General features: G+C 38.2%; 4 protein-coding genes across 4 annotated transcripts in view; 3 read left to right on the top strand and 1 right to left on the bottom strand.

The window, feature by feature from the left end:
- The first annotated feature begins 6,450 nt into the window (after positions 1-6,450).
- Positions 6,451-7,611, top strand: LOC131434084 (uncharacterized). Its single transcript, XM_058600731.1, has one exon. It carries the CDS (start codon positions 6,451-6,453, stop codon positions 7,609-7,611), a length of 1,161 nt encoding a protein of 386 aa, XP_058456714.1.
- Positions 7,612-7,655: 44 nt separating this feature from the next.
- On the top strand, positions 7,656-10,524 carry LOC131434082 (uncharacterized protein K02A2.6-like). The gene is made up of 2 exons (XM_058600730.1): positions 7,656-10,242; positions 10,460-10,524. The coding sequence occupies exons 1-2, from the start codon at positions 7,890-7,892 to the stop codon at positions 10,522-10,524; spliced, it is 2,418 nt and encodes an 805-aa protein (XP_058456713.1). The 5' UTR covers positions 7,656-7,889.
- A 2,904-nt stretch (positions 10,525-13,428) lies between these two features.
- Positions 13,429-14,085, top strand: LOC131437349 (dolichyl-diphosphooligosaccharide--protein glycosyltransferase subunit 4). The gene is made up of 3 exons (XM_058606623.1): positions 13,429-13,587; positions 13,778-13,886; positions 13,950-14,085. The coding sequence occupies exons 2-3, from the start codon at positions 13,786-13,788 to the stop codon at positions 13,975-13,977; spliced, it is 129 nt and encodes a 42-aa protein (XP_058462606.1). The 5' UTR covers positions 13,429-13,587; positions 13,778-13,785; the 3' UTR covers positions 13,978-14,085.
- A 56-nt stretch (positions 14,086-14,141) lies between these two features.
- Positions 14,142-22,563, bottom strand: part of LOC131438290 (tyrosine-protein kinase receptor torso-like) — a 33,364-nt gene continuing 24,942 nt past the window's right edge. Inside the window, exons 6-10 of the mRNA XM_058608189.1 lie at positions 15,303-15,891; positions 15,148-15,242; positions 14,836-15,093; positions 14,343-14,492; positions 14,142-14,284 (exon numbers count right to left, since the gene is read on the bottom strand). Of these exons, the coding sequence (XP_058464172.1) occupies positions 14,233-14,284; positions 14,343-14,492; positions 14,836-15,093; positions 15,148-15,242; positions 15,303-15,891 (1,144 nt within the window). The 3' untranslated portion in view covers positions 14,142-14,232. The remainder of the gene's footprint in view (positions 14,285-14,342; positions 14,493-14,835; positions 15,094-15,147; positions 15,243-15,302; positions 15,892-22,563) is intronic.

The raw sequence follows: 22,563 nt of genomic DNA, 5'->3' as shown, positions 1-22,563 counted from the left end.
TAAAAACACAAAGCGATTAGAAATTTATTTATACCAAATAGAATATATTTTTTACACTCACCAAGCATCGGCGTTTGACAAACTTTTCATACAATTCTGCCCTCGAACGAATTATTGTTATCTTTTGCAGTTTTTTGTAAGATTTTTATTAACCATGAAATGTGGAATTATTCCACAACTGTTTCAAACTGTTTCTTTATTTATCCTGGTGCTCCTTGGTAACTAGCTCATAGCAACATAAACAGTGTTGCTCGAATAGTTAGTTTTTGTCATTTTCAAGGGGTCGCTATATTTATGGTAACTGGTGGTAAATCGCTCACGAACACTTTTTATTCCGATTTTTCTTCGGAGTGTCTGGTCGTGTCGTCGGTAGAAACGTACATCGAACATGGTCTACATCCTGGCCGTCACCCGACCGATACCTTACATCCAAACATCTTCTCTGTCCATCAAACACTAGTCCTCGCGCTTTATACCTATTTCTCCGATCAAGCATTGAGTAGGAGAGTGTATTTATAATCGCTTGTCACCTTCTTTAATTTAAATGTTCTACTTGTTATTTTTGTAGCAGCAAAGATTCTGTTTCAAACAATGAAAATTTTCAGTTCCGATTTCAAAATGTGATTGAATGTTATCATAAATAAAATAAACCTAGATTCCCCAGTGTAATAGTAATGTAGTTGAGCAACCCGTGACACCAAAAGCGCCGTCTGGTGTAAAATGGGTGCGTAAATGCTCCTAAAATGCATGTACAAATTCGCCTGCACATTTAACACAATCACAGTAGCTAATGGAAAAAAATACAACCATTTCTCACTGGAAGCGCTGTTACCCAGTAAATCCGAACATCGGACGCATCGTGCAAGAAAGCTGTTGATTGCGTTTCGAGCTTGCATAGTGTATCGGTAGAACAACAGAGTGAAGATATACCAAAGCAGAGAGCGGATGTCTGATTACTCAGGTGATGAGATATATCGGGGTTGGATTTCCAACCTCGAACATAGGGTCAGAGTTTTTCTGGCCCTAAGAGGCGAATGACCGAAAGGTTAAAGCCTCTATGATCGATACAAATGTTTAACAATCTTTCTCACCCTATCGGGAAGATGTCGGCTCGAAAATGCCTTGTTTGATATTCCTTCGCTCTGTTTCTCTAGCGATGCATAATGTAAACATAAAGCTTTTTTTATGTCGACGCGGTTGATGTAAATGGTGCAGAATTGTCCGATGACGGGCCGATTGAAGCGCTACGATCGGCCCTATATCGTGCTCAATCGGTCCGATAATCGGACCGATGATCGGACTTATGCGGGTCTACAAATTTCACTGGGTAGTGTTTCCGTACAATAGGAAATTTATGTTTATTTGATTTATGATGTTATGTTGATTATTTTCAAATGATTTTATACATCACACACAGTATGAAATGTAACTTGAAGAACCGCTCGGGTTTTTATTGCATTTTGTTAGGATTGTTGTAATACACGCACTACTCGAACACCGTTTTTCAATTCACTATAGATTCTCTAAAATATCTGTCAACACATTTGACATTTGACCAATGTACCAAAGTATAAACAAATATGTCTGCGTGAACTTACGACAAAACAGATTTTCACGAAAAAGTAGATTTACTATGACATTTCGAAAGTGATACTAGCTGTAGAGTTAGAGATATTTAATGGGTTTGAGTTGCTATTAACACAGAGAACAAACATCCAAGCTAGTACAAACTTTTTCAAATATGATACTTCCAGCAGGAGCTGTCGAATCGGTTGGAAAATTTCTAATTACTCCACCTTTTCAACGATTTCTTTTGAAAACGGGCAAATTCATTCTAAAAATCATAGTAGAAGTTGAATAAAAAGTTTTTACTCTGAGGTGGTAATGTTGATCTTAGTTCATTGTGCGAAATCTACCGTTTATTCAGAATAGAGCATTAAACTTGGTTTAATACCATTTTTCAAATGCCTGGATATAACAAATAAAGTATCCAAAATAAATAGTACTCGATCGCTATACATTCTAGTACTTGAGAAATCAACATTACACTGGTTTCTGTTTAAAAAAAAATGTTGATCGGAAAGAACCTAACCTTACCCAATTTCACACATTTCTGAAGATTTTCCATGTTTAAACGTAGTTTACACTACAAAAAGTAGTAGTAATCACTTTGAAATCGATTTTCTTCTACTCTGAGTGTACTTTTAATGCTGATATCTATTTGTACTATCGAATAAACGATAAAAATGTTGCAAATCACTACCACAGACTAACAGACATGACAGTATGAGTAAATTCTTATAAAAATAATTTTTCGTGATGCACTAGTTCCACCTATATTGTACTGCGCGAACTATTTACTATCTGTACACCCCTTGTGTTATGTACAAGTTTTTTTACTAGTTGGTTTCCCCTAGTTTGTCAACACCGATCAGCTGCTGGCAGGGATGCCTGATTTCATCCAAATATTTGAAAATGAATAGTCGCAATAAATTATTGGATTATGTTGATAATATATTCAACTTTTTCGCGATGTTGGAAGGTAACCATTTATTTGACCAACTTGTAACAAAACGGGTTCGATTTTGTATTGCGTTGGAGGATGAGAAGTAGGCACAATTATGTATATAGTTTTGGCAATATGTATTAAATCTGTATCCTGTATGAAATTCGCATGGACGTATACAAAACAATACATCACAGGTAATTTTGTATAATTGGCAACTCTGTTGTTAAATGAAAAAAATAAACACAGTCTAGATGACAGACAGGATGTTTTTAATAGGGTAACGTGGCGCCATCATGACACATGTGAGCACTGTCCCAAATAAAGGAATATTCGAAATGACCGTTAAAATGATTGAAGAATCTAATTTGAGTGTCCTGTCTGTTAGTCTGTGTCACTACTGCCGATATGAAAATTTCCGAAAGAATCCTCCTTTTCTTGGTTCCATTTTTCATTGGCAGGTGTCGCTACCGGTAAATCAGCTTTGCGACAATGTGCCAATTGGTTTTCAAACGCAAAACTCAAATCAACTCCGCGCCTTCTATGTTTCACTTTATGGACCAAGAAAACGATGATGTTAGCAAATTATCACATAGAGCATTATAGGAATCGAGTATTAAATGCAGAAATAGTTACTAATATAGTAATTTTCCTTAAACAAACCTACGGAATGGGTAAAACTTTTGCATAAAAAATAAACCTTTTATTTCTTTAATACTAAACTATATTTAGATATTGATGCTAAGTGAGGTTATGTCATCAATTTTCGTAATCAAAATTACAGGCTTAAACAACTACTGAATGGAATAAACGGCCAGACCAATTATATCAGAGCGGTATCCACAAATAAAGTCAATATTATCAATCTGTAGGTCATTCTGAAAGCAAAAATCTTAGATTTTTCTCAAGCGGAATATTAAAAATAATGGTTGAAGTTCTAATTGATATAGAAATCAATGTTTTTTCCATAATTACAACAGAATATTCTTTGATTATTCGATTTTTAACTACAAATAAATAAAAATTCACTGGAGAATAAACATTCCTATGTATTTTGACAGCTTCATTCGAAAACATCACCGTTTGTACAACAGCACCAACTACATGTCAAACTGTCGTTAGAAGGCCAACAGTGCAGATAACACATGGATCAATAAGTCCCGAGACTAAAGCAGAGATGGCGCTCGTAGTAAACCAGTCTTTCTAGAGTACTAACTTTTGCTTGAAACGGGTCAAAATTTTAAGTCGATCCGACCAGAAACAGCTGAGTTATCGAGGTTAGAGTAAAGTCGTTTTGTAGTTTGTTTAAAAAATGGAAAAAACCGAGTTTCGTGTTTTGATAAAACATTGTTTTTTAATTGGTAAAAACACCGTGCAAGCGAAACAATGGATTGAAAAATGTTATCCGGACTCTTGTCCATAAAAAGCAACGATTTGTCGGTGGTTCGCCGAGTTTAAACGTGGTCGTACCGACACAAATGACGCGGAACGCTCGGGTGGAAACCGTTACACCGGGAAATGTGAGTGAAGTGACAAAAATTATAATGAAAGATCGTAAAGTGAAGCTCCGTGAGATTGCTGAGATGACACAGATATCATATGTAAGTGTATTTACTATCCTTCATGAAAAATTGAGGATGAAAAAGGTTTTTTCCAAGTGGGTGCCGCGATTGCTTTCGATGGAACAAAAACAGCAATTAACAAAACAATGAAAACAATGGCGAAATTGAACGAATTGGGCTTTGATCTGCTTCCCCACCCCCCATACTCGTCAGATTTAGCCCCCAGTGACTACTGGCTCTTTGCTGATCTTAAAAAAATGCTCCAGGGAAAAAGATTTGGCTCAAATGAGGAGGTCATCGCTGAAACTGAAGCTTATTTTGAAGCGAAAGATAAATTTTTTTATAAACATGGTATTGAAAAATTGGAAAAACGTTGGAACCATTGTGTCATATAATAATCTTAAAGATAATCCCAAACTTTTCTGGAACTATGTCAACGATCAGAGGAATGAATCGGGATTACCAACTCATATGTTTTTTTGGTGAACTGGATGCTTCGACCCCTTCTGGTATTTGTGACCTATTCCGCAGCTACTTTAGCAGTGTTTTCTCCAAAGAAACTTTGTCCACGCAGGATATTCTCTTGGCCACCAGCAATGTTCCACTCCGTTCATCGTTTGGTCCTCATCCTACGATTACGACTGCTGACGTTAACAATGCATTTTTGAAACTGAAATCATCAGTAAGGTCCGGCCCTGATGGTATTCCGTTATTAGTGTTGAAAAAATGCTGCAGAAGTCTTCTTGTACCTTTGACAAAACTGTTCAACCTATCTCTCCAGCTTGGATTTTTTCCCGAATCTTGGAAAAACTCTTACGTTTTTCCCGTTTATAAGAAAGGGGATAAATCCCTTATTTCAAACTATCGAGGAATTGCTGCATTATGTTCAGTTTCAAAACTATTTCAAATAATAATCCTGGACTTCATAACTCACAACTGCTCCAGTTACATATCTGATACTCAACACGGTTTCATGCCTAAACGGTCTACGTCTACAAATAATGTTCTATATACATCATATATCATTCGATCTATGCAAGCGCAACATCAAGTTGATGCCATCTATATAGATTTCACTACTGCATTCGACAAGATTAACCATGAAATAGCAATTGCAAAGCTCGACAGGCTTGGATTTAGCGGCCCTTTTCTCAATTGAATGGAATCATATCTGACTGGTCGTAGTATGACCGTGAAAATTGGCGACTGCATTACTACATTATTCATCGTGAGCTCTGGCGTTCCTCAGGGAAGCCATCTAGGACCATTCATATTTCTGCTACACCTAAATGATCTGAATTTCGCATTGCAATGTATGAAGCTATTATTCGCCGACGATTTCAAGCTGTTTCATCTCATCAAAGATCTGAAAGACTCAAATTTCTTGCAGTCACAGCTGGATGTATTTTCCAACTGGTGCAACGTCAACAGAATGGTCCTGAACGCCTCTAAATGTTCCGTTATCTCCTTCTCTCGTAAACGAACCACGATCACGTATGATTACACTATTTCGCAAGCTGTACTAAAACGGGAGACATCAATTAAGGATCTAGGTGTGTTATTGGATTCAAAACTTAGTTTCAAAGGTCACATAGAATATACCCTCTCTAAGGCATTCAAGATGCTAGGTTTCATTTTTCGCATCTCAAAGAATTTCAATAACATATACTGCCTGAAATCGTTATATTGCGCTCTAGTTCGTTCTACATTGGAGTATGCTGTAGTTGTTTGGGCACCATATTACCAAACTGATAAGCTGCGCATTGAAACTGTTCAGCGCAAGTTCATTCGTTTTGCTTTGCGTCGCCTGCCCGGGAGAGATCCATTGAATCTCCCAAGCTACGAAGATCGATGTAGGCTCGTACACCTCGATTTGCTATCTGTCCGCCGTGATACACTGAAAGCTGTTTTCGTCGCGGACCTCATCCAATCTCGAATTGATTGTGCAGATCTCCTACAACAGCTAAATTTTGACATTCATCGGCGTAATTTGCGGTTTAATCCCTTTCTCAGAATTCCTCGTGCTAGAACTAACTATGGCTTTAATGAACCGTTTTCGAGTATGTGTCGCGTATTCAATACTTGTTCTGATGAAATTTGTTACATACAGAGAGGATAATCAAGTATGCCGTGATTAAAAGAATATCGAAGCTGACAGCGAGGAAAGAAAAATTATTCATTCTGTTACATGTTCTCGTTAAAACAAGACGCAATTATACGATTAAGCATTTTGCCATCTTTTATTCGTATGTAACAATTTGGCGACGAGGAGCTGGAAAATTCTTCAAGACTTCAAGACAATTTCAAAAAAAGATTTTGAGCATGCTTCGCGGATCTGATGAAACTATGGGTGATTGTGAGGATTTTTCTAATCAAGCAATAATGAACAAGCTACTACTATTGCTGGACCGATTGACGTCTACACAAGCTATTCCGGAACCTCACGTACCAAGAAACACTCCCGAGCAGATCATCGAGTCCCTTTCTGTGACAATCAAGGAGTTTCATCATAATCCAGCCGAAGGTATGACGTTCGACCGATGGTTTTCGAAGTATGAAGATTTATTCAGCGCAGACGGGAGAGAATTGGACGACGCAGCAAAAATTCGTTTACTGATGCGAAGTCTCAGCGTTCCAGTTCATGAAAAGTTTTTAAACTATCTCCTGCCCCGACACCCACGAGATTTTACGTTTGAAGAAGTTGTGAAGAAACTGAAAAGCGTTTTTGGACTTCATAAATCTCAATTCAGTCAACGATATGATTGTCTCAGGATTGTGAAAAACGAAGTAGATGACTATGTAACTTACGCTGGTATAGTCAATCGCCAGTGTGAGGACTTCGAATTAAACAACTTGACAATTGACCAGTTCAAGGCTCTAATTTTCATTTGCGGACTTCAAGCTTCCAAAGATGCAGACGTTAGAACAAGATTACTGTCCAAGCTGGAAACAGACGCAGCAGCAATGGTAAATCTCGAGACTTTAGTCACCGAATGCCAGCGATTATCGAATCTCAAACACGATACCGCTCTGGTGGAAAAGAAGCAGTCATCTCTATCGGTTCAAGCAGTTCGGCAACCAAAGCAGCAGAAACTCGCTAGTTCTCATCATTCAAGTGAGAAGACTCCTCGAACACCGTGTTGGCAATGCGGTGCCATGCATTTCGTCAAGGTATGTCCGTTCTCAAGTCACTTATGCAAACAATGCACAAGACCGGACACAAAGAAGGTTATTGTAGCTGTTTCACTAAAGCAACAAAGTCCGAAGCTATACCCGAATCTTCAGCAAAAGGAAATCAACAAAAAAAGCATAAAGGTAAAAGTCGTTATCAATCAAACCACATCCTTTCCGTCAACGAGGTTAAGGCATCCAACCGGAAGTTTGTCACTGTATTCATTATTGGCAAACCCGCTCATCTACAACTTGATTGTGGTTCAGATATCACTATTGTCTCTGTTCATTCGTGGAAGAAGCTCGGTTCACCAACAATCACCAAAACTTCTCATCGGGCAAACACAGCTTCGGGTACTGCTCTACCTCTAAAAGGAGAATTCAAATGCCGAATGATCATTAATGATGAATCTAGATCTGGTACGTGCTACGTGACTTCAGTGAAAGATTTGAATCTGCTTGGTCTCGATTTCATAGAAGCATTTGATCTCTGGAACAAGCCGTTTGCCTCCATCTGCAATCAGGTATTACAATCAAAAATTCAACCTGAGTGTAGACATCGTTTTGCTAACCGATTCCCGGAAGTATTTGAAGACACATTAGGACATTGTACGCAAACGAGAGTACAATTATTTCTGAAACCAAACTCCATGCCGGTATTTCGTCCGAAGAGGCCAGTACCATTCCACGCCATCCAGAAAGTCAACGAAGAACTAGATCGTCTACAGAAGCTCAACATCATCACTCCAGTTGATTTTTCTGAATGGGCAGCGCCTATCGTTGTTGTGAAAAAACCAGGTGGAAAAGTTCGAATTTGTGCAGACTATTCGACCGGTCTGAATGCTGTTTTAGAACCACACCATTACCCTCTTCCAACACCCGATGACATCTTCAGTAAATTAGCGGGTAGTAAGGTTTTTAGTGTCATTGATTTGTCCGACGCTTACTTACAAGTTGAAGTTGATGATGAATCGAAAAAGCTTCTGACAATTAACACTCATCGTGGATTGTACCGTTTCAATCGATTGGCTCCTGGAGTAAAATCTGCACCTGGCGCATTCCAGCAGCTAATGAGTAGTTTGATTGCAGACATCAATGGAGTTGAATCTTTCCTGGACGATTTCATTATACACACTACGACCGATGCTGAACACGAGCGAACGCTGAATGCTTTGTTTAGTCGACTTCAACAGTTTGGATTCCGTCTACGGTTGGAAAAGTGTAATTTTGGCCAATCCAGTATCAAGTTCATTGGTCATATAATTGATGCAAAGGGTATTCGACCAGATCCAGCAAAAATCAGTGCTATTGTGCAGATGCCCTGTCCCACCGATGTTAGTCAGATTAGATCGTTTTTGGGAGCTGTCAACTTTTACGGTAAATTTGTCAGAGAAATGCACAAATTACGAAGACCCCTGGACAATTTACTAAAAAAAGACAATCCGATTGTTTGGAGTCAACAGTGTCAAGAAGCTTTCATCAACATCAAGAAAGTACTTCAATCGGATCTCCTACTTACTCATTATAACCCTGCTCTAAACATTGTCGTTGCTGGTGATGCCTCAAAGACAGGAATTGGTGCCGTTATCATGCATCAGTTTCCTGATGGTCAAATGAAAGCCGTTGCTCATGCATCAAGAACACTTACGCAAGCGGAACAAAATTACAGTCAAATCGAAAAAGAAGCGCTAGCTCTGGTATTTGCCGTAACCAAATTTCGTCGGATGCTACTGGGTCGTCAATTCAAGCTTCAAACCGATCATCAACCGCTTCTGAAAGTGTTTGGATCGAAAAAGGGAATTCCACTGCACACAGCGAATCGTCTCCAGAGATGGGCACTAACATTACTTGGATTTGATTTCAAAGTGGAATACATTCCTACTGACCAATTCGGACATGCAGACGTTCTCTCCCGATTAATCAATAATCATGCAAAACCAGATGAAGAATGTGTTATTGCGTCAATATGCATCGAAGAAGATATGAACACCACTTTGGGTGACACGTTTCAGAATCTTCCAGTCACGTTCGAAATGGTTCATTCAGCCACAAATAAAGACAAAATTTTGCAACAGGTGATTCAATACATCCAGAGAGGTTGGCCGTCTGTGAAACAAATTACTGAACCGAACCTCAAGATATTCTGTTCACGACAAGAATCTCTCACAATCGTCAAGGGTTGTATCATGTTCCATGATCGAATTATAATTCCAGCTGTGTTTCGTACTCGGATTCTGAAACAAATACACCGTGGTCATCCTGGAATAGAGCGCATGAAATCAGTTGCTCGTGGTATTGTTTACTGGCCTGGGATTGACGAAGAAATCCAGAACTTTGTTCGACGTTGCTCTATATGTGCCAGTTCAGCTAAATCACCGCCACAGGTTCAGCCTCAGCCCTGGCCGAAAGCAGATGGTCCATGGAAACGAATTCATTTGGACTATGCAGGTCCTATTAAGGGAATGTATTACCTGGTTATTATTGATTCTTTCAGCAAATGGCCAGAAATTTTTCAAACGCGCTCGATGACGACGTTTTCTACAATTGGATTTTTAAATGAAACATTCGCAAGGTATGGAATTCCCGACACAATCGTCTCGGATAATGGAACTCAGTTCTGTAGCAGTCAATTTAAACAGTTCTGTGAGCTTTCCGGTATAATACACATTCGCACCGCACCCTATCATCCACAATCAAACGGACAGGCGGAGCGTTTTGTGGATACTCTCAAGCGTTCACTGAAGAAAATTGCAAAAGGGGAGAATATACCATCATCTGATGCTCTACAAACGTTTCTTCAAGTATATCGATCAACACCATGTATCAGTCTGGAAGGGAAATCTCCGGCAGAAATCATGTTAGGTCGACCAATGAAGACTACACTCGATTTGTTGCGATGTACAACGTTTCAACAAGTTAGTCCATCACCAGTCGCATATCCTCAACGATCATCATCCTTCACAGTTGGTGCGCTTGTGTATGCTAAGGTGTACACAAATGCAAGTAATTGGAACTGGAATCCTGGAAAAATCATTGAAGTTATAGGAAAAGTGAATTTTAATGTTCTCTTGGATCAAGCCTCATGTCGTCGGAAACTCATTCGTACTCATGCAAATCAATTACGACTTAGATTCAATGGTGAACAACAATTTACAAATCAAGTTCAATTATCTCTAGAAGAATTAATTCACGATTTTGGATTGCCCGTTCCTACTCAAAGAAGCTGTATTCAAGAACCAGTCGAAAATTCCAGATCAAATCAAGGAAGTTCATCTAACAGCCTAAATGATACCATGAGAGCAACTACACCACCTTATTCGACTTCGACGCCGATAAATTTTCAACAAGCTAATCCTACTGTCAGGCCTACCAGATCCTCCAAACCTCCCAGACGTTTAGAAGACTACATTCGATACTGAATTAAAGGGAGAGATGTTACATACGGAGAGGATAATCAAGTATGCCGTGATTAAAAGAATATCGAAGCTGACAGCGAGGAAAGAAAAATTATTCATTCTGTTACATGTTCTCGTTAAAACAAGACGCAATTATACGATTAAGCATTTTGCCATCTTTTATTCGTATGTAACAAAATTGATTTAAATTTATCTCGTAACACCATTAAAACCCGTTACCTCCGATTTTTCCCGCTAATTTTATTTAGATAATTAGACGATATCAATAGTTGTTAGCTAGCTTTGTAGTTTAAATAAGGGTAATTTAAGATTTCGTTATGTATCAGTTGGACAAATGTTATCTGTTGATACAAAGATGAGAAGGTTTTAAGCCTGCTGGAGAAGGAGAACAAAAATCTCAGCTCCAGCGGGCTTTTCCCTTGCTCCAAAAAAAAATTAAAAAAAAAATAAATAAATCACCCTAAAAGGTGATTATGTTGATGAATAAAAAAAAATTTTGCCAAAAAAATGTTGTTTCCATTGTTAGTCTCGGGACTTATTGATCCATGTGTTAGTTTCAATTTCAATTCGTCAACTGCTTCGAAAGTTATTACTTCCTCGAACGACGTTTTCCTTTTGAATGATATTTTACTTGTTAATCCCGATTATTTGGAAAATGGTATAGTATAAAGTATAATGCTCCATCCTAAATGAACTCTAGTTTTCGCACAATGATTTTTCGCATTTGTCAAATTTCATTTTTCCAAATGACTTTTCTCGTTTTTTGTTAAAGAAAACTTCAAAGCAAGAACTAATTCAAAATTTTACTACGGATCAAGGGGCAAATCACTCTAAACTCTAGACAATCTCATACTAATAAACTCATTTCATTCCAAAATAATCTTCTCTAATCTCATTTAATCCCAACTAGTCTAGATAAGTTTGGGAAATTTTAAACTAATCCAACCTAGTTTTGCCTAATCTTGTTTGAAGTGTATCTGTCATTCGAGCTCGCAAAATAAAGTGTATGGCAAGTAAACAAAGAACGTTTTTAAGATGCTTTCTCAGGTAAATATATAAATATGGTAAGATGGTAAAAAAGTATATCTGTCATTCGAGCTCTTGAAGAAAAAAAAACCCGATTTCGAAATATCGACTGTGTTTTGAATAAAAGGTAGCAAAAGATTCCTGGAACAGCTCGTGAAGCCATATCAAGCGACTCCCACCGACATCTGATCCGGTAGAATCATCCTAATAACGATGCTGGAATCAATCGTCATCGCGGAAGGAGAATAAATATGCAACGGCAACAGCTTGGAACAAATTGGACATCGTGGTATAATTTTCTATCACTGCTGATGCAATTCAATCATCAAGCTGAGTAGGATAACAAGACGAGACGCAGTTGACGGTCTAGTGTTTCCCCGTAGCAGTGATTTCAATCATGTTCAGAAATATTACGAATACGACAACTGTCTCGGATTTCAATAGTAAATACTTTGACTTTGACTCAACTTTGATCTAAACTATTTGCAAATACAATCAGCCAGCATTTCGTACCCGAATAACCAAGCGGATCATAGCAGATTTACCAAACACAAAAGTAAGTAGCTGGACAAGCTTCATCTCTCACACAGATGTATTCGATATTCCTACAGAAATTACACGCCGATTTGGTTAAGGAAACGGTGTCCCTGTTTCAAACATGGATGGTAACAATGCAATGCCACTATTCAAGCCGAAGTTCTATAAGGATTGCAGTTCAACAGCAATCAACATTTTTAGAAGCAGCAACATACATATGTTACAGTAATAATAATAATAATAAGATTCCTGAGGTTTAGTAAATGTACAAATGAGGTTTAGTAAATATACATAGACGCGTTGAGGCATTCTTGCTGATCAATATGTGGAGAGTTGTACAACTAATCCTCCTACTAACGGTGTTCTACTGTTACTGTGTTGGATACAATAAATTTTTTATTTACATTGTGTATTACTACATCGGAAATGCAAAGACCATTTATAATCAAATCGATATAATCATTTCCAATGGGTCAAAAGAACCAATGGTAGATTTCTTGTGTTTATTTTCTCTTCAAGACAACAATTTTAAATAAATTGACCTGCGTTGAGCAGTTGCATAAAGAAAAAAACAGAAAAGAAACAAATATTACGTTGACAGCTTCTTATGTCAAAATAATGCTTTTTCAGATCTCGGCTAAACTTTTCTAATCCCGTTTTAATCCAGCGAGATCCCTGTCAAACTTTTTTACTCCCGGTAAAACTTGTTCGAGTTCAGACAAAGTTTAGAGTGATTTGCCCCTTGCTACGGATTCACCAACTCGTGCTGAAACTATCGTCTCTAAACGAGCAGCGCCTCTACATTTCATTTCAACGCCAAGCTGTCAATAACTCATCATCTGGAGAATTGTAGGTTTTTCTTGTTTAGCGTATACAAAGACACCATATTAACAATGACCAGAGTTGCCAGGTTATTTTTTCAAAAATCTGTTAAAACTCAAAAATTTATCTGGATTTGTCTGGGTCTACTATATACCAAGAAATTTTTGCCAGACTTCTTCTTCAGTGAGCAAAAAAAAAGAAAAAAAGGTCTCCTCACCTATCGTAAAGAGGCCAAAACCGTAAAGATCAAGCGAGATCTGACAAAATCTAGGAAAATCTGGGAAAATTTGGAAAATCTGGCAAAAGATCTGGTTAGTTCGAGTGGCTGGCGAAACGAGAAAAATCTGGCATTTGACAAATCTGGCAACCTGGCAACGCTGACAATGACACAGAAAAATAAGGATGACGTTAGGTGACGTTTTGTGTTTTCATTTTGATTGATTTTAGGATCATTTGCCAACGCCGAGTAATTGGAATACTTATAATCTGCGTTACAGATATTACCATAAAACTATTGAATACGTGTAAAGTTCAATAATATATACAAGTAAGTAATGTGTATAAATGTGTCTTCAATCTATTTGCAAAATTGAAACATTTTTATAACGACAGGTGACGTGTTCGTCTAGAATAGAACACAATATGTAGACATGCTATAACAAATTTGATAAAAACCATTTTCAATGAGGACATTTTATTAAACATGATCTAATGACCAAGTTGTTATTTCGTTTCAGTCATTGCAATGATATCCGACGTCCAACTTGCTGTGTTCTGCAACGTTTTAGGAGTGTTTCTTTTCCTGTTAGTAGTTGGGTTTCATTATATCAACGCCAACATGGGCAGGTAAATTCAATGTTTTTTTTTACTTGAAGATTGCGTGGGATATACCGCTATTAAATTTTGCAGAGCTGTAGGTAGTTCGAAACACAAATGAAGGTCTGAAGGATTTTACTAGCTAAAATGATAATTGCATTTCACGAGTAATTTTTAATAATAAGTATGATTTATGTCCAATAAAATAACATGAAGTAATATTAGAAAATGCAAGGCTTTTCTTTCTATAATTTGATGACAAAGTTTTATTACATTTACTGTAATAGTGTTTGCTTTGAAGCCTTTTTTATTTGTTGTAGATAAATTGTTAATAAGGATAAAATTTGTTCAGCGAATGTTACGAAATCTGGTTCTTCTAATACTTCACAGGTTTTAAGTATGAGTGTCCATTTGACGCTGTTTGCAGACTAAGAACGAAAGTATTGTATTAATAATAGAATCAACGAAAACAGGAAACTAAGATACCTTTGTGAACCAATTATAGAATCTAGATTAATCACAGGTCTGTTGATTTCTTTGCTCTCCGCAACAAGTTCATCCAACTGATTTTTAATGCTGGAGAATGTTGGCCGATCGATCGGCAATGCGTTCCAACACGCTAACATAATGTCATACCTATAAATAAAAAAAAACATTGCCGAACAGTTAATGTTAATAAAACTTACAAAACATGTACTACAGGGAACAAACATCCAAGTAGAGATTTCAATTTGTGCAAGAAATTTAACGGCTGGTTTAAAAAGCAATCACCAAGTAGCATTTCTCCTGTAGAGGCGCTTCGAGCAGTCCAGTAATCCCTTATGGGCTCTTGCGTTCGAGCTTTCATACAATGGTAATTTATGCGTGCAAAGTCGTGCGCAACGATGATTTTCAACGGATTTTTACGTGTATGCTTTACGCAGCCTTTTTGAAAATGTTTGTGCTAGCTTGGATGTATGTTCTCTGTGCATGTACGTACAGTTCCATACTGCAGCTCGAGGGTTTCTCCATGCGATAACCTCTTTTTAGTTCGACTATTAATTTATTCGTTGACAACAACGGGTATGGATTTCCACCAAGAGTACACATTTCATAGAGAAGTACTCCGAAAGACCATACATCACTTTGCGAAGTGTATATCTGGTGGGTTAATGACTCAAGCGCCATCCACTTGATTGGTAATTTACCTGTACCTGTTTTACGGTATAAATTGTCCTGATAAATATCTCTACTCAGTCTGCAAATGGAGGTGTTATTAATGAGGAAAATATGGTGTTAATCTCAATCTCACCCAAAATCAGATATTTTCACTAATTTGTTCCCGCAGACCAAGACATTTCTGGCAGCCAAATCCCGATGTACTACCTTATTGCGTGCTAGAAATTCCTGAACATAAAAATATTCTTTTAGAATAAGAATGTTTTTAAGATCATATAACATTATTACCATCCCCAACAAAATTTGTCGAACAAACTCGATAAGCTGATCACATGTTATGATAGGTTCTAGTTCTTGTTGTGCAGTCTTAGTGCACACATTAGTATAGTAACATTGGTTGACTACTAGGTCTGAAACTTGTTGCAGTGTTTGATAACTTCGATCCATAGTTTCATTATCAATACTACATTCGCATCCAGAAACTTTTATATTGCAACTCATTTCGATGGTCTTCGAGCTTGGTAATGTTCCATCTTGGTTGATAATTTCCACACGACATTTGCAAGCGTTCGTACAAAGCTTTGCTATATTGTTTATCTCTTGATCTAATAAGGGATAAAGCCGATTCTCAATGGGATTTAAAGTGTTTTGCTCAGAAATATCTTTGTATGCCATCGATTTTTTATCGTTAATCGAGGCATTGTCGAAGTTGATAGCGAACTCAGGTTTTTTGTTACTTGTTACTTTTGGTACGCAACAGTCTTCCATAAAAGCTTCTTGATCTTTGCTGTAGAATTCCTTCATTCCGACTAATGCAACCATTTCCTTTTTGCTTGATATTGTGTTTCTTTTCCGTTGTATTTTGTGCCATTCAGTCCTGTTATATTGGGTAACAAAAAGATCAGAATCGATGTTTGTTGTTATCGTAGTAATATAGTAATGATTCCGCATTTTGTCTTTATATAAAAATTAAATTGCTGTGAAAACAGAGTTTTCAAATTTGAGAATTCCATGTGCTACTCGCTTCAGTTCAACCAGACAATTTTCATTTAGCGAAATGGCGAAAAAATAAATATTCACAAATTCATTTAACAACTTAAAAGTCATTCTAGATTGCAAATACTCCTCATTATTGGGGTAGCGCAAGAATAGTTTTTTTTAATTTAACCAGGCAACGGCTCCAGTACTCATCTCATCAAGTTTGTCTGAAGCATAAATCAAATAAACATAGATTTCCGACTGTACGGTTACACTAACAGCACCTATATGCCCCGTTTACACTTCTGCTGACTGCCAGCATGCTGGTGTCAGTGTACTGCCCTCTGAGGAAAAAAACGTTCAACGGTGGTCCTTCGTTGGTCTAATACTTTGGATCATTGGACCACAGTTGAACGTTTTTTCCTAAGAGGGCAGTACACTGACACCAGCATGCTGGCAGCCAGCAGAAGTGTAAACGGGGCAATAGTGAGAAACGGGTGTACTTTTTTCCACTAGCTACTGTGGTTTTGTTAAATGCGCAGGCAACTTTATGCATGCATTTTAGGAGCATTTACGCACCCATTCTCCACCAGACGGTGCTTTTGCTGTCACGGGTTGCTCAACTACATTAGTATTACACTGGGAAATCTATGTTTATTTGATTTATGTCCGAAGTCAATGAAACGCGTTTCTCCACTCTTGAACAATAAGCTCTAAATGCGGTGTGCTTCCATGCTATCATGAATCAAATAAACATAGATTTCCGACTGTACGGTGACACTAACAGCATCTCTAGTGAGAAACGGGTGTACTTTTTTCCATTAGCTACTGTGGTTTTGTTAAATGCGCAGGCAACTTTATGCATGCATTTTAGGAGCATTTACGCACCCATTCTCCACCAGACGGTGCTTTTGCTGTCACGGGTTGCTCAACTACATTAGTATTACACTGGGAAATCTATGTTTATTTGATTTATGTCCGAAGTCAATGAAACGCGTGTCTCCACTCTTGAACAATAAGCTCTAAATGCGGTGTGCTTCCATGCTATCATGAATCAAATAAACATAGATTTCCGACTGTACGGTGACACTAACAGCATCTCTAGTGAGAAACGGGTGTACTTTTTTCCATTAGCTACTGTGGTTTTGTTAAATGCGCAGGCAACTTTATGCATGCATTTTAGGAGCATTTACGCACCCATTCTCCACCAGACGGTGCTTTTGCTGTCACGGGTTGCTCAACTACATTAGTATTACACTGGGAAATCTATGTTTATTTGATATATGATGCTATGCTCATTTGATTTCCAGATCTTTCTGACAGCACTGAAGTACGTCTATTTATGTGTATGTATATATGTGTATGTTTGCATATGTAAATATGTAAGGTGATGTGCTCGCTCATTGAGAGTTTCACTGGAAGTTTTTTCAATTGCATATGATGGAATTTTCAATTAATAGCAGTCTTATTTCGCCTGCTATGGACATGATAGGTTTACTGACTTTCCCTATGTAAAGGCGAAAACATTGAGGGAGTAAGGTCGTCGGAGTAAGCGTCATATAAGTTAAAACGCTCCTTTCTGAATGTTCATTTAAAGTTGAAGTAAACAGTAAAAACAACCCATGAATATACCCATTATTTGGTTCACTGCGTTGGCCTCTTATGAAATCCAACAGAGTACTTATCGAGTGCTCGTGAATCAAATGCAATTCATTTTGAATGTACTATTAATTAACCTTATGAACAAACTTAGTTAGAGAAATCTGAGGCCATTAGTAGAGTTATGAATTTAACATTCTAACTAGACAATAAATCGTTCACACGGATAAGCCAGTGATAGCAATACAACTTAAATGTTATCTGTTTTCTTGAATTTGATTGATAAAACTTTGATACAACCAATCTGTTTTTTCCAAAACGAAGTTTTTGATTTATCATCTTGGCAGAATTGCAATGACACAAAAATGCGGTTCAATTTGGTTGTACGAGTTTGTATGCTGTTTAATACTAGATGAAATAATCGTTCAGTTTTGTTGGAACGATTTATGATTGTTTTTGAAACAAGTGTTGTAGTTCTTCCTGAAGAAGAAATCTATTATATTTTAAACAAATAAGTACCTCCAAAATTCTCCAGTAAAACCAACCCAACAGGACTCCAACTCATCACATTTAAATTTCTCAACAATGGACTTCTGTCTGTCGAGTTCATGAACACAAAAATTTCCCGTGATTCTGTTTCAAAATCGGCAAGTGTAAATTCCGAATTGGCCTCTCGTTGGACGATTCATTGAACGTCCATTTGATCTAATTTGTACTGATAAGCCTTCTTGAATATCTTCGAACATATCGTGACACTGAACCTACACTAAAAAAAATAATATAGTACGAGACAATATGTTGTTTAGCCATTTTTGAGCAGGTCGAAGACCTTTATCCTGTCGACACGTTATTCAAATGAAACTTCAACCGAAACAGGAGTTGGGGCGGTTCATCTTCATACCTAGTGGAAGTGTACTTAATGTTACTAGAAATACTTAAAAAGTGGTTTATTTTTTCAACAAAACGAGGCGACATGCCACACAGCCAGCGCAACTATATACTATTTGTGTTGGAACTTAGTTATATCGTTTATTTTGCCCCGTTCTTAACTTTGAAAGTCGTTCACTGGGTGGTGCCATGAGCTCTATATTATTACAGATACAATAGCGGACCTTACACGATCATTAAAAGTGTCATTACTAAAAAATAATATCATTTTAATGAACGTGTACGGTGCAGTAATGACGAGTTTTCTATGCAAATTTGAAAAATCATTACTTAGTCATCATTAAAAATGACAAAAATAATTCTCGTGTAAGGGCCGCTAATGAAATGCAATGATTCTCAAACGTCTTTACCGGGTGAACGATGAGAAAGAAAAAAGGTTTTTTTTCTTTATATGGTTCGAATGAACAATTTCACGGATCGAATCTCTAAGGTGTATTTTTTTGCAAATTTGTACTTCTATAATATTAGACATTTTTTTCGAATCTTTCTTGCCTTAGGTCAAGCTAAGTCGGTGGAAAATTTTTCTGGCTGGGTTGCCTGAATTTCGCACTCTCTATTCTTAATACACCTATTATTAGTGTGATACTGGCTTCCTCTTGTCATGCAAACATATAATTTTTAACACAAATTCATTCAGATTGTTTCGGTTAGTTCAGAACAGCGTGGCTCAACGCTGACGTCGCTTATTCGCCATCATTCTCAAAACCAAAAATATCAGCAATAATACGTTTGAACATAACCATTGATTTCTTTCTGAAAAAGTACGGATAGAAAAAAGAACGGAACTGGAAGTTACAACCACCTGATTTTTATACCAATATATCTCCGGCATCAGAAGTGGCAGACACTTGATCTTTGATTAATTTACAGCATAATAATAGCTTTTTAACAAGCCTAAATTTGTTAAAATCGGTTCAGCATTATCCAAGCGGAGAGTAAAAAAAAGTTTTCTCGGTTATGTTACTTATACCAGTAAATCTCCGGAACCGGAAGTGACGGCCACTTGATCTTCGAACTTGATTAAGTACGAAATCGCCGAGTAGAAGTTTTTGGAAATTCATTTTATTCACAGATAATAGAGATATCTAGGCTAACATATAAACGGGTGTAAAAATTTTAATTAGTGGAGAATATTTGCAGATCGCCACTATTTTGGATACTGTAATTCCATCACGCCAAATTTTTTTAATTGGCGTAGGCACAGCAAACAGGCATACGCATCTGAACTAGAGATGGGCAAAACAGTTCATTTGAAAGAACCGCTCAGTGATGCAGAGTTCTTTTGAAAGAATTAGTTCTCCTGAACCGTTCGTTCGTACTTTTCATACTTGTTTTGTTTGTGCAAAGACTAAACGAAAACTTAGTTTTGTTAGATTAGGCGAACAAAAAAAAAGGATCCCACGAATTTGAACTGACCTTTCAAGATGAAGCTTTCTCTCGCTAAAAAGTTATGCGGAGCAAAAAAAGGTCGCTGCACTTTGAACTGAGGAACTATCGTTCTCGACAAAAGAACTATTGCTCGTTCATTCTTTCACAAGAACTTGTTCTTTTGAACCGCTCGAGAACGAATCCATCTTTAATCTGAACTGTGTATACAATTTTTTAATTGGTGTAGGCACAGCAAACAGGCATACGCATTTGAACTGTGTATACAATTTTGAATGAGCAGCGTGGCGAATACTTGTTGATGTTTGCAGTTGGTTAAAATCACAAGTTTATAGGTTATTATACTTTCATTCCGATTGAATTCACGTGTGATTTAAACGACATGAAAATAAAGTTGTCTTTTACAGTTAGGAAATCGTGCGAGAAGTGTTCAAATTGTTGTATTAGGAGTATTTCTATAATAGGCAGGAGCACTTTGTTGTCGTTCTCGATTGGCAGGAGCACTTTGTTGTCGTTTTGATCGACGGAAAATTGTTCTCGGACATCAACAATGTTCGCACCTACCGCAGTGCGAATATAGATTCGGACCACTTGGTTGCTGTATGCATGCGCTCAAAACTATCGACGGTGGCTACCCAACGTCGAAACCGAACGTTGCGGTTTAACATCGCGCGGCTCCGGGATGCTGGAGTAACCCAAGATTATGCGCAGAAGTTGGCAGTGGCACTACCAACGGAAGAGCAACTACTCTTGAAGATGGCTGGAGAGACATCCGTTCTGCCATAGGTAGCACTGCATCAGCAACGCTAGGTATGGCGGCTCCGAACGTAAGGAACGACTGGTTCGACGACGAATGTGAACAGTTGGTGGCCAAGAAGAATGCAGCTTGGGCGAGCAAGCTGCAACACCGGACGAGAGCAAACGAGGAGCGATACAGACAGGCGCGGAACAGACTAAACTCGGTATCCCGTATAAAAAAGCGGCAACAGGAAGACCGAGATCGCGAAGCGAAGGAACAGCTGTTCCATGCTAATGACACAGGAAGTTCTACGAGAAGGTGAACCGTTCGCGCAGAGGCCATGTGCCACAGGCCGATATGTGCAAGGACACCAATGGGGATCTTCTCACGAACGACTGTGAGGTGATCGAGAGGTGGCGGCAGTATTTCGATGAGCACCTCAATGGCAATGTGGCGGAATACGAAAGTGGCGGCGCGGTAACGAACTTGGGAACGCGTGCGGAGGACGATAGACTGCCGGTCCCAGACCTCCAAGAAGTGGAGGAGGTGGTAAGCCGGTTGAAAAATAATAAGGCCGCTGGCGTTGACAAACTACCAAGCGAGCTACTAAAACACGGTGGTAATGCACTAGTGAAAGCACTGCACTGAGTCGTTACCAAGATCTGGGAGGACGAGCTTTTACCGGAGGAATGGATGGAAGGAATCGTGTGTCCCATCTACAAAAAGGCCGATAAGCTGGATTGCTGCAATTACCGCGCGATAACTCTGCTGAACGCCGCCTACAAGGTACTCTCCCAAATCTTACGCCGTCGACTTTCACCGATTGCAAACGAATTCGTGGGACAATATCAGGCAGGATTTTGTGGCCGAACGCGCTACCATGGACCAAGTGTTCGACATCCGCCAGGTGTTGCAAAAGTGCCGCGATTACAATGTGCCCACACATCACTTATTCATCGATTTCAAATCAGCCTACGACACAATCGATCGAGAACAGCTATGGAAAATCAAGCACGACTACGGATTCCCGGACAAACTGATACGATTGGTCAAGGCTACGATGGATCGAGTGATGTGCGTTGTTCGAGTATCGGGGATAAACTCGAATCCCTTCGAAACTCGCAGAGGGCTACGGCAATGTGATGGCCTTTCGTGTCTGCTATTCAACATTGCTCAGGAGGGTGTGATAAGAAGAGCGAGGATAGACACGAGTGGCACGATTTTCAGAAAGTCCGTCCAGCTACTTGGTTTCGCTGATTATATTGACATTATAGTACGCAAGTTTGAGAAGATGGAAGGTACGTACATCGGACTAAAAGCTTAGGCCAAGCGGATTGGTCTAGACATCAATGTGTCAAAGACAAAGTACATGAAAGGCAGGGGCTCGAGAGAAGATAATCTCAGCCACCCATTACGAATTCTGATTGGCGGTAATGAAATCGAAATGGTCGACGAGTTCGTGTGAACTTAATTCTCTAGCCGTTAAACCGTTGATCCGATACACATAGTTCCTTTGGAGAACTCATTCACAAAAGTATACCTCGTAATTTGATCACAATAAAAAATGTGCAAAGCCTACTACGATAAAAGTTCATTTCAACAACTTTTTTCCCTTAAGAGATAGAAAAACGATGTCTTCTACAAAGTTTTAGAACTTCTAACGAGAAAAAACTTTGCCGAAGGAGCTATAGGTCTAACGCAAAAAGTTTCGGATATATGAAGCATTTTCGTTTGAAACCATTTAAAATCAATTTTTTGTACATAACTTCTTTCGCAATTATTTTCAGTGTCTACTATGTTCGAGACAATTACTAAAAACGTAAAATTACACATTTTCGTTGAAGATTGTGTACGGTTTGGCCTTTTCCTTAAAAAGTTATTTAACATTTAAACTTTTAT

This window comes from Malaya genurostris, chromosome 3 (assembly GCF_030247185.1).
Source record: "Malaya genurostris strain Urasoe2022 chromosome 3, Malgen_1.1, whole genome shotgun sequence".
NCBI classification, from domain to species: domain Eukaryota; kingdom Metazoa; phylum Arthropoda; class Insecta; order Diptera; family Culicidae; genus Malaya; species Malaya genurostris.
Note: the sequence above shows the minus strand (reverse complement) of the source record. Positions and strands in the feature narration are given on the sequence as shown.

What these genes read in the sequence shown, in the direction of transcription:
- LOC131437349 (XM_058606623.1), top strand. Translation starts at nt 13,786, where the DNA reads ATGATATCCGACGTCCAACTTGCTGTGTTCTGCAACGTTTTAGGAGTG. An exon ending in ATCAACGCCAACATGGGCAG is followed by an intron (nt 13,887 to 13,949) that starts GTAAATTCAATG and finishes TAAATTTTGCAG; the next exon opens with AGCTGTAGGTAGTTCGAAAC.
- LOC131434082 (XM_058600730.1), top strand. Translation starts at nt 7,890, where the DNA reads ATGCCGGTATTTCGTCCGAAGAGGCCAGTACCATTCCACGCCATCCAG. An exon ending in TAAGGTGTACACAAATGCAA is followed by an intron (nt 10,243 to 10,459) that starts GTAATTGGAACT and finishes TCCTACTCAAAG; the next exon opens with AAGCTGTATTCAAGAACCAG.
- LOC131434084 (XM_058600731.1), top strand. Translation starts at nt 6,451, where the DNA reads ATGAACAAGCTACTACTATTGCTGGACCGATTGACGTCTACACAAGCT.